This window comes from Portunus trituberculatus, chromosome 5, assembly GCF_017591435.1.
Source record: "Portunus trituberculatus isolate SZX2019 chromosome 5, ASM1759143v1, whole genome shotgun sequence".
NCBI lineage: Eukaryota > Metazoa > Arthropoda > Malacostraca > Decapoda > Portunidae > Portunus > Portunus trituberculatus.
The window spans coordinates 3,866,104-3,877,241 of NC_059259.1; the positions used below are offsets into that span (position 1 = coordinate 3,866,104).

Consider the following 11,138-nt stretch of genomic DNA (forward strand, 5'->3'; position numbering starts at 1 on the left):
TCCATTCCTTCTCTTCATTAGTATATCTCCTCCAAGTCACGCAGAGTCCTTCCTAATATCACCAAGTCATCAGCGTAAGCCAATGTATTTATTTACTCGTTTATAACCTACAGTACAACCTTCATTCAAACCAGTGAGGGTATTGAAAACATTACCAATATATAATTTGAATAAAAGTGGTGATAAAATGCCCCCTTGTCATACACCTGATTGATATGATTTTCTCCATTTTCTCCTCCTCCTTCTCTTCTTCATATTCCTCTCCTCCTTTCTCTCTTCCTTCTATTCCTTTCCTTCGTTAGAGTATCATTTGCATTTATTTATCTTTTTCTTCTTTTTTTTCCAGGTTCTTGTCTTGTTATTCATTTTTCTTCTGTCTTGTCATCTTCCAATTATATCTGACTCTTTTCCTTTCTTATTCCTCTTCCTCCTCCTCTTCCTTCTCCTCCTTTTACTCCTCTTCCTCCTCGTTTTTACTCCTCTTCCTCCTCCTCCTCCTCCTCTTTCTTCTCCTTTTCCTCCTCCTCTTCCTTGTCCTCCATGTGCAACACTGTAAAAGCTTGTCTAATCAACGCTCGCAGCCTAAGAAATAAATTTTCAGATCTAGAAACCCTGGCAGCTTTGGAAAATTATCATATTATTGGTATTACAGAGTCTTGGCTCAACTCTGCGAACAGAGACTTTCTTGCTGAATATAACCTGCCAGGCTATGACATGTTCAGCTGCGAGAGACAAGATAGAATAGGAGGCGGTGTATTGCTCTATGTTAAAGCCAGTCTTCAGCCAACCATATTTAAAACCGATAAAATAAACAATATAGACTCAGTCTTCTTACATTTAAGAGTACGTTCTAAGAAAATTGTTATTGGTCTTGTTTATAGGCCTCCGGCTCAAAATATTTCTTCTGATAAAAATTTACAAGATCAAATTACTGAAATAAGTAACAATTTTGATACAGTCATCTGTGGAGACTTCAACTTGCCTGTCAACTCATGGGGAAGTCCACTTAACTCTCGCTCTGGTCAGGACTTGTACAATAGTTTATTAGACTGTTCTCTAAAGCAACACGTTCAACAACCCACACGAGGTGACAACATATTAGATCTTGTTCTTTCAACAAACGACGACTTAATATCAAATGTTAATATTGGTCCTGAATTTAGTAACAGTGATCACAAGATTGTCTCCTTCAACATCAACCTTCAAGTGTATAAAGACAGTGTTAGCAACGAAGAAGTTTTCATTTACAAAGAAGGAGATTACGAGATACTAAAGTTAATTCTTGCTGCAACAGATCGGAATGCCGAACTTGGTGAAAGTAACATTGAAGAATCATGGGCCAAATTTAAATACATTTTAGAAAACGCTGTGAAGTCATGTATTCCAATGCGTAAAAGGCGTCCATGCAAAAGGAACAAACCTAAATGGTGGACAAACCAAACTGAGTCACAACTACTAAAGAAAAATCGTGCCTACCGTAAATATCTGATATCTCAGAACGAGGGTGACAAACTTGAATATGACAGAATACCAAAGAAGCTCATTAAACAAAGCAAGAAAAACCTTGAAATGTATATTGCAAGCGTCACCAAATCCAGTCCCAAGGAATTTTAGTTATGTTCGGAATAAAACAGTCATTACATCTCACATTAACCAGATCTATTTAGACAACGGTAATCTTGCCACCGAAGAAACTCAGATCGCAGACACACTAAATGATTATTTTGCTTCAGTCTTTACAAAAGAAAGCATTCACACAGTCCCTGAGCCACCCCCTATATTCCATAACATAACCCCATTAAGTGTCTGCGATTTTCAAGAAGACGAAATAATTAAAGCAATTGATAAAATGAAAACTGACAAAAGTCCCGGCCCAGACTGTATTGCACCACGTGTCTTGAAAGAAGCTAAATTTCAAATATGTAAACCCCTTTCATTGCTATTCACCAAGTCACTTATGTGTGGTAAGGTTCCTAGGGATTGGAAGTTAGCAAACGTAACCCCATACATAAAAAGGCGACAAATCACTCCCATGTAACTACAGACCCATCAGCCTCACATCTGTGGTATGCAAATTAATGGAAACTGTAATTCGCAATAACTTAGTCAACTTTCTAGAAGTAAATGATTTAATCAATGAGTCACAGCACGGCTTTCGAAACAGACGTTCTTGTCTGACTAATTTACTTGACTTCTTTAATGATGTTTTCACCATGTACGACGAAACAAAGGCAGTAGATGTTGTGTATCTAGATTTTCAAAAAGCTTTTGACAAAGTTCCCCATAAGCGGCTGCTAGGTAAGTTGAAGTCACATGGTGTAGATGGAATACTTCTCAAATGGCTTGAAGACTGGCTTTCTGAGAGAAAACAGCGCGTCGCTTTAAATGGTAAATTTTCAAAATGGCGAGAAGTCTTAAGCGGTGTACCACAGGGATCTGTGCTTGGCCCGGTTCTTTTCCTTATTTATGTTAATGATATTGATGAGGGCCTCACCTGTAAAGTAAGTAAGTTTGCTGATGATACTAGAATAATGAATAAAGTAGTCACGTCGGAGGATAAAAGAAAACTACAATCAGATCTCGACCGCTTGTCGTCAGACAAGTGGCAGATGAGCTTCAATGTAGATAAATGTAAAGTGTTGCACATTGGTAGCAATAATGATCATACTAATTATTTAATGAACGGTTCCGAGCTTCTTGAGGTTGATGAGGAAAAAGACTTAGGCGTCATAATTACTTCAGACCTCAAGTCAAGTAAACACTGTTCAGAAGTAGTCAAAACGGCAAACAAACTGGTTGGGTTTATCGGTAGAACTTTTCAATTTAAATCAGAAGGGGTTATTCTCACATTGTTTAATGCACTCGTCCGACCTCATCTTGAATACTGTGTCCAGTTCTGGTCACCCCACTATAAGAAAGATATAGACAACCTGGAGAGAGTCCAAAGAAAAGTCACCAAATTGATCCCACGACTGCGAAACAAGCCTTACGAGGAGCGCTTGAGGAAACTCAACTTGTTCAGTTTAGAGAAGCGGCGTATGCGAGGAGATTTGATTGAACTATTTAAAATGTTCCGGGGCTTTGATAACATAAATGTAAACAACTATCTCACCATTGACAGCTCCAACACCACTAGAAATAATGGCTACAAGATTACAGGTAAACGTTTCAGGTCAGACGAGGCAAAACATTATTTCTTCAATAGAATTGTAAATGTCTGGAACTCTCTCCCAGCACATGTTGTCCGTAGCAATACGATAGAAACTTTAAAAAAAAAGGTTGGACATTCACTTCACATTAACCCCTCAAATGACGTACTTTGCGCCTTCATAAGATATCTTTTTTTTTTGTTTGTAGTTACTGTACTAGATAGTGTCACTTCTTCAATCTTTCCTATCCCATCTTTGACTTTCTCTCTCTGTGGCCTCTTTTCTTCTTCCTTGAACCCTGATGTCCTTCAGCCTCTAACTTATAGCATCTGTAGTGGTAGCATAGGCACACAGACAGCCTCGTTAGGCCCAGTAGGGCAATTGCTGTCTGTTTCTTCCTTTGTATTCCTTTGTATTCCTTCTCCTTTTTTCTCCTCTTCCTCCTCCTACTCCTCTTTCTTCCCCTCCTCGTGTTTAATCTTCTTACCCCTCCTACTACTCTTCCTTCTCCTTCTCCTTTTACTCTTCTTCCTCCTCCTACTCTTCCTTTTTCTCCTTTTACTCTTCTTTCCCTTTCTCCTCCTACTCCTCTTCTTTGTCCTTCTCCTTTTTTCTAATCTTCCTCCTCCTACTCCTCTTCTTCCTTCCTCCTACTCCTCCTCCTCCTATTATTCCTCCTCTTCTTTCTTGAAATATAAGATTGCGTATAGGCTGAAGAATGACTAGATTTTCGAGAGAGAGAGAGAGAGAGAGAGAGAGAGAGAGAGAGAGAGAGAGAGAGAGAGAGAGAGAGAGAGAGAGAGAGAGAGAGAGAGAGAGAGAGAGAGAGAGAGAGAGAGAGAGAGAGAGAGAGAGAGAGAGAGAGAGAGAGAGAGAGAGAGAGAGAGAGGCGTGCTGTTATTCTTCCCTCCCTTTCATGCCTCTCTCTCACCTCTCTTCTTTGCTCTTTTGTCCCAAGTATTATTGCCTTGTTCAACTTATTCCTCCTTCGTAAATGTGTTCCTGCATCTCTCTCTCTCTCTCTCTCTCTCTCTCTCTCTCTCTCTCTCTCTCTCTCTCTCTCTCTCTCTTATGTATGTTTTTTTTGTTTCATATATTTTGTTTACCTACTTTTAATATGTTTATGCTCTCTCTCTCTCTCTCTTTCTCTCTCTCTCTCTCTCTTTACACACGCTCTTTATTCCAGTTCCTTTGCCTGGTCTCAGCCTTCTTTCACTCGCTCTCACCTTTCACTCTCACCTTTAACCTGGTTACCGGAGCTTACCTGTCCGCTACCTGTCACTCTCTACCCCTCCTCTCCCTCCTCTCTTCCTCCTTCTTTATGCTTTCTATCTATTTTTTGTACTCAATTTAATTTTCTTCTTTCGTTTATTTATACCATGTGGGCTTTTGACGGGAATTCATGGGCTAAAGGGGATACTTTTTGTGGTACCTTCTATCACAAAGTCCACCCGCTAGGAAACCGTTGCCCCGAGTAAGGAAGCCCAACCTACACTCGGACCGTTCACAGGATTCGAACCCGTGCGCTTGAAGACTCCTCGAACCCCAAAGCACGCATGGCTCAACTGTACCACGGTTTCTCTCTCCTCTCTATATTCTTTATTATTTTTCACTTGCGTTTGGTTTTAATCTGGTGTTGTTAAGTAGTCATCCATGCATTGTTTTAATTGACGTGTTTACCTGTAATTACCTGCGTTTCCGTACCTGTAATTAGGAGCTTATACGCAATTAACGTTCTCTTATTTGGATTCATTGTCATTTTCGATTGCTTGTGCCCTGGCTTGGTTTAAATGATTTGCCAACCTGTGAATGCGTACCTATGTCTGTGTTAATATGTTTGTGATTAGCAATACATAAGTAACACTCACTTTTCTTGCTTATATGTCGCTTTTAATTATTTGTGGGGTTTTTGTTTCCCAATCAGTGAGTTTACCTGTATATGTAATCAGAAGCTTACCTGTGAATGCGTACCTATATCTGTGTAAATATATTTGTGATTAGTAATACATAAGTAACACTCACGCTTTCAATTCTTCGTTTTTTTTTTTTGTTTTGTCTCCTAATTAGTGAGTTCACCTGTATTTACCTGTATATGTAACCAGTAACTAGTTAACACGTATACATTTATTTCTTTTTACATTCTCAATTGTTTATATGTTTACGTGAATTAATGGACTTGCAAGTTATCTCTTTTAATGAATGATTTTACCTGTACAGTATCTACCTCTACCTACCTGACTTTACCTGTAATTAACACTCCTCAAGCCATCACCACTCCGGCCACCTCCCTTTTACTTTCAATTAACTCTTAACTTCACTCCATTTACTCCTGAAATAATGGCCTAACTTTGCCCATTTCCCTTCCTCCATTACCCTTTGAATCCCTGGAACCATCATCCCTTTATCCCCTCACTTCCTCTCATTCTCACACCTTAAATCCTTATCTTTCTCTCCTCATTTTCCCTTTATTTTTTTCCTCTTTCCCTCTCATCCTCTTCTCTTGACCTTCTCTTCTCTTGTCTCTGCTTCTTTCCATGTCTTCATCACGTCATTGCTTTGTGTTCCTAACCTCCTCTTTACTAATTATCCTTGATTTCCTCTTATTTTTTTTTCATTTCTTCTTGTTATTTTCTCTTTCCTTTCATCTCTTACTTTCATATTATTCTATCTATCCCAACTTCTTCTTTACTCTTTGTCTTTACATTCCTGCACCACTACACACCCACACACACCTGCACCACTGCATAGCCCAGCACTGCCCTTTAATTCTGAGTCTCCTGTCGCTCATATTCTCCACATCTGCTACAAACTTGCTATTTACACATCTACATCCACACCTGTCAGACTACTTTACCCCAAAACACCTGTCTCAGAAACCTATACCTTCTACACATTTCTTGCCCATACCTAAAATTCCTTCGCGTAGCACACATGTACGCTTCACATCTGCCTTTTCAACACACCTGTTAACCCCTTCAGTACCATGACGCGTTTCCATATTCATTCTGGTTACTGTTTGGTTTGGTGATTTTATACAGCTTCAGTAACTTATGTGTGGATTAAAATAGTGAAGATTCTGTCCATTATTCTTTTCACTTCCATAGAGTCTTCTTAATATAAATAAAATCGTTTAATTATACCCAAAATTCAAGACAAAAATACGTCCCAGTACTGAAGGGGTTAAATATATAAACATCCCCATTCCTGTGCAAATACATCTTCCATTCTGCACTTATCGATCTACACATCGCTAATAACATCTGGCTTTCCCCTACACACACAAAACACACAAAACACACGCAAAACTTCCATTTCCAAATACACGCTCCATTCCCACATCTGGCGACCCACACATCTGTCAGCGACACACCTGCAGCTAGTGGTGGTGTGGTGTCCATCAGGTAGTAACGAGAGGGGGAGGACATGGTATTGAGAGGTGGGGAGGGGAAGAGGGAAGGTTGTCTCGCTGTGCAGAAGGAGGCAGTAAACTTTCAGCAGACACACCCATGAAGGAGGGAGAGAGGGAGAAGGGGGAGAGACAGAGGGAGAGAGAAGGAGGGTTAGAAAGTAGGAGGGAGAGGAGAAAGCTTTTGGATAGACAATACGGAGAGAAACAGAGATGAATAAACAGAGGGAGAGAGGAGGGACGTTTCGATAGATAATGCAATGACAATGGAGATAGGAGAGAAGAGGAGAGAGGTAAGAAGATAGGAATAGAGAAGAGGGAGGAAAGGAGGGAAAAAAGTAGGAACAGAGAAGAGGAGAAAGAGGTAAGAGAAGAGAAAGAGAAGCAAGAATAGAAAAGAGAAGAGAAAGAGGTAACAGGAAATAACAAGAAGCAGGAATAGAGAAGAGGAGAGAGGAGAAAGAGGTGAGAGGAGAGAAAAGAAGTAGGAATAGAGAAGAGAAAGAGAGGAGAAAGAGGTACGAGAAGGGAAAAAGAAGCAAGAATAGAGAAGAGAAGAGGAAACAGGAGAAAGAGGTAAGAGGAGAGAAAAGAAATAGAAATAGAGAAGAGAGGAGAAAGAAAAGAAGCAAGAATAGAGAAGAGCAAAAAGAGAGAAAAAGAGGTAAGTGGACGAAAAAGAAAGAAATAAGACGGTAGAAATAAGAAATGAAAAAAAAAAGCTTGTCAGGAAAAGGAGCATAGAGAAGAAGCACGGAGAGATAGAGAGAACAAATTAATGAAAGAAGGAAGGAGAGAAGGAGGATGATAAAATAAGAAGGAAAAAGTTAATCAGTAAGGTAGAGCAAAGGAGGAAAAGAAGGAGGGAGAAAAGGAAGATAAGCGGAGATGAGAATGAAAAGATGAAAGGAAGATAGCGGCAGAGAGAGAGAGAGAGAGAGAGAGAGAGAGAGAGAGAGAGAGAGAGAGAGAGAGAGAGAGAGAGAGAGAGAGAGAGAGAGAGAGAGAGAGAGAGAGAGAGAGAGAGAGAGAGAGAGAGAGAGAGAGAGAGAGAGAGAGAGAGAGGGGAATAGAAAATATAAACGAGGGAAGGGAATGGAAGGAAAGGAGGAGGAAGAGGAGGAGGAGGCGGAGAAAGAAGAAGGGAAGGAGAACGCAGAAGCAATAAGGAAGGAGGAGGGGAAAAAGAAAAGGAGAAGGTAAAAGCAGAAGAAAGGAAACCAAGGATAAAAATGGGAATTGAAAAGAGGCAGAAGAGAAGAGAGAGGAGAGAGGAGGAGAAGAGGGGAGAAAGAGGAGAGTAGGAGGAGAGACAAGAGGAAAGCGGGAGGGATGAGAAAAGAGGCTTAAAAACAAGGGGGAATAGGAAGGATGGAGGAAAAAAAAAAAGAAAAAAAATCAAACAGGAGAAAACGAAGAAAACGCAAAAAAAAAAAAAAACGACGTGAACAGAAAGAAAAGAAGGCGAAAGCAGTGAAAAGGGAGGAGGAGGAGGAGGAGGAGGAGGAGGAGGAGGAGGAGGAGGAGGAGGAGGAGGAGGAGGAGGAGGAGGAGGAGGAGGACGAGAGAGCAAAGGTACAAAAGGAGAGAGAGAAGTGGAAAAAAGAAAAATATAAAGAAAAGGTAGAAAGAGAAGACAAGAGAAAAGAAACAAGATGCAGAGAAGTGAAGGGAGGAGCAGGAAGAGGGAGAGGAGGAATGGAGAGAAGGATAAGGAATGAACAAAGGGAAGTAGAGGAAAGCCAGAGAGAAGGGGTAGAAAGGAGAAGGGAATAGAAACAGGGAAGAACGAGATAAGGAAAATCAGAAAGGGAAAGGGTGGAGAAGAGAGGAAGATAAGAATAGAAAAGGAAGAGGAGGAAGGAAGATATGGGAGAAGGAAGAAGAAATAGGAGGAGGGATAGAAGACAGGGAAAAGAAGACAGAATGAAAAATAAAAACAGAAAAAGGAAGAGAATTTAACTTTGGGAGGTTGGAAAGGGAGACAGAAAGGAAGGAAAGGAATTAACAAGAAAGATAAGCACAAGGAAGAAAAGAAGATAACAGAAGGGAGAAAGCAGACAGGGAAACGAAGACAGGATGAATAACAGAAGACAGAAAAGGGAAGACAAGAAATGGAGGAAAAGGAAATTTGGAAATGCTGGAACGGGAGACAGGAGAGAGAAAAAAAGAGGAAAAAAAGGAAAGTAGAAGCACAAGGAAGAAGATGAAAAAGGAAAAAGAAGGAAGGCAGGGAAAGGAAGACAAAATGAAAACTTAAGACAAGAAACGAAAGAGAAGGAAGCTTGGGAAGATGGTAAAGGAGACAGAAAAGGAGAGAAGGAGTAAAGGGAAAAATAAACACAAGGAAGAAGGCGAAATAAGAAGAGGGAGAAGGCAGGCAGGAAAAGAAAAGCAGGAAGAGAAGAACTGGAAGAGAAGGAAACTTAGGAAGGCTAGAAGGGGAAACAGGAGGGGAGAAAAATAATAAAGGGAAAGATAAGCACAAGGAAGAATATAAGGAAAGAGGGAGAAGGCAGGCAGGCAGGGAAAGAAAAGCAGGAAGAGAAGAACTGGAAGAGAAGGAAACTTAGGAAGGCTAGAAGGGGAAACAGGAGGGGAGAAAAAGAATAAAGGGAAAGATAAGCACAAGGAGGAATATAAGGAAAGAGAGAGAAGGCAGGCAGGCAGGCAGGCGGGCAAGCAGGAGGGCAGGAGATGGGCCGTGACTGAGCTAAAAGTCTCGCCGGAAGCCTCGACCAAACGTCCGATATTGGAAACAGCTTTTGGACTTTAGCAACACTCCGCGGCCACTCCACAGACAAATCCCGCCACACTAACGTCCCTGAGACACACGACCCGCCGCTCCACCACCTCTACCACCACCTCCTCCTCCACCACCACCACCACCACTGCCGCCTCAGCTCCAAGGATTTGCCAACACCGCGTCGAAGGAACGGCCAACATTTTCTTTCTTTAAGGTTCCATTAAGGCTCAAGGTTTTTGTAGATTTTCAAAGGTCGCTCTCTGCACTCGTCCAGATTTGATGTTCAGGATTAGGGGGTTTCATTTCTAAGGCAGTGTGGGTTTTAAAAGAAGATGAAATAGCTTTATGGATTGTGGTCGTGGAAAAAGTGCATGTGTGTTTCGTACAGGGAGTGCCACGTGCAGGCCTGATGGCTTCATGCACCTTCCTTTATTTCGTTATGCTCGTTTGTTATTTTTCTCAGTTTTGCTTTTCTTTTCGGGTTTACTCGATATAAGAACATGAGAACATAAGATAGGAGGGAAGCTGCAAGAGGCCGCCAGGCCTATACGAGGCAGTCCCAGTGTGCTTAATCTACCTAATTCCATCTATCTTCCGCATCCACGAATTTATCTAACCTTCTTTTAAAGCTCCCTATTGACTCAGCCCTGACTACATGCCCACTGAGACCGTTCCACTCATCAACCACTCTGTTTGAAAACCAGTTCCTTCCCATTTCCTTCCTAAACCAGAATTTTTCAAGCTTAAACCCATTATTTCTGGTTCTGTCCCCGCTACTGATCCTAAGAACTACATTCATGTCCCCTCTGTTAAAACCCTTATACCACTTAAATACTTCTATCAAGTCTCCTCTTAACCTACGTCTCTCTAAGGAATGCAGACTAAGTTTTTTCAGTCTCTCTTCATAAGGTATATCCTTTCATTCCCTGTATCCTTTTAGTCATCCTCCTTTGCACTGACTCCAATAGAGCTATGTCCTTCCTGTAATGTGGGGACCAGAATTGTACCGCATAGTCAAGATGTGGCCTGACCAGCGCCAAGTATAATTTTAGTATTACTTCGGGACTCCTGCTTTTAACACTTCTAAAGATGAAACATAATACTCTATTCGCCTTATTTCTAGCCTCGATACATTGCTTCCTTGTACCGAGATCAGAGCTAACTATGACTCCTAGATCTTTCTCGTACTTGGAACTTCCTAGTGCCACGTTATCTATTGTGTACCTATTGCGTGGATTATCTCTACCCACGCTCAGCACCCTGCACTTGTTAATACTGAACTGCATTAGCCATCTATCTGTCCATTCTTTCATCCTATCCAAGTTAGCCTGGAAAGTCTTGGCATCCGAATGTGATATCAATTTTAAGATTAAAGATTAAGTATTAAGGAAGAGATTTGATGATTTGGCATGGAGTTTACAATATCGAATTAAAATACATGACTAATAATTTTGGAATTATAATCTAATATTTAGGATTAATGAAAGGATTCAGTACTTGGCACACTAATATACTGTGATATTCAGAATGCAACTGGTTGTCTTGGATTTCATATATAAAACATAAGATTATAAAAGGTTTATTAGGATTCTAGAAAACGTACAAGTTTAAACACTCAAAAAGTGTAATATTTGCATTTATGAGGTAGAACATGAAAAGGATTAAAAATGTTGGGGATTAAGCTATAGACTTAAAGACTAATCGTGACAGAGAATTCTGTATTTCAGATTTCAGATTTGAGATTGAAAAACTATTGACAATCATTTAGAATAAAAAAAATCTGCGATTACTCTGAGTTGCGGAGATAATATCTATGGTTACTTAGGACTGTGGAGTT

At 40.5% G+C, this 11,138-nt stretch overlaps 1 protein-coding gene across 1 annotated transcript; it reads left to right on the top strand.

Moving 5' to 3' along the window:
• Window positions 1–540: 540 nt before the first annotated feature.
• On the top strand, window positions 541–1,614 carry LOC123514804. Its single transcript, XM_045272999.1, has one exon. The coding sequence runs from the start codon at window positions 541–543 to the stop codon at window positions 1,612–1,614; it is 1,074 nt and encodes a 357-aa protein (XP_045128934.1).
• Window positions 1,615–11,138: the final 9,524 nt, after the last annotated feature.

Bases quoted from the DNA above. Each gene is read 5' to 3' on its own strand.
- LOC123514804 (XM_045272999.1), top strand. From the start codon at position 541: ATGTGCAACACTGTAAAAGCTTGTCTAATCAACGCTCGCAGCCTAAGA.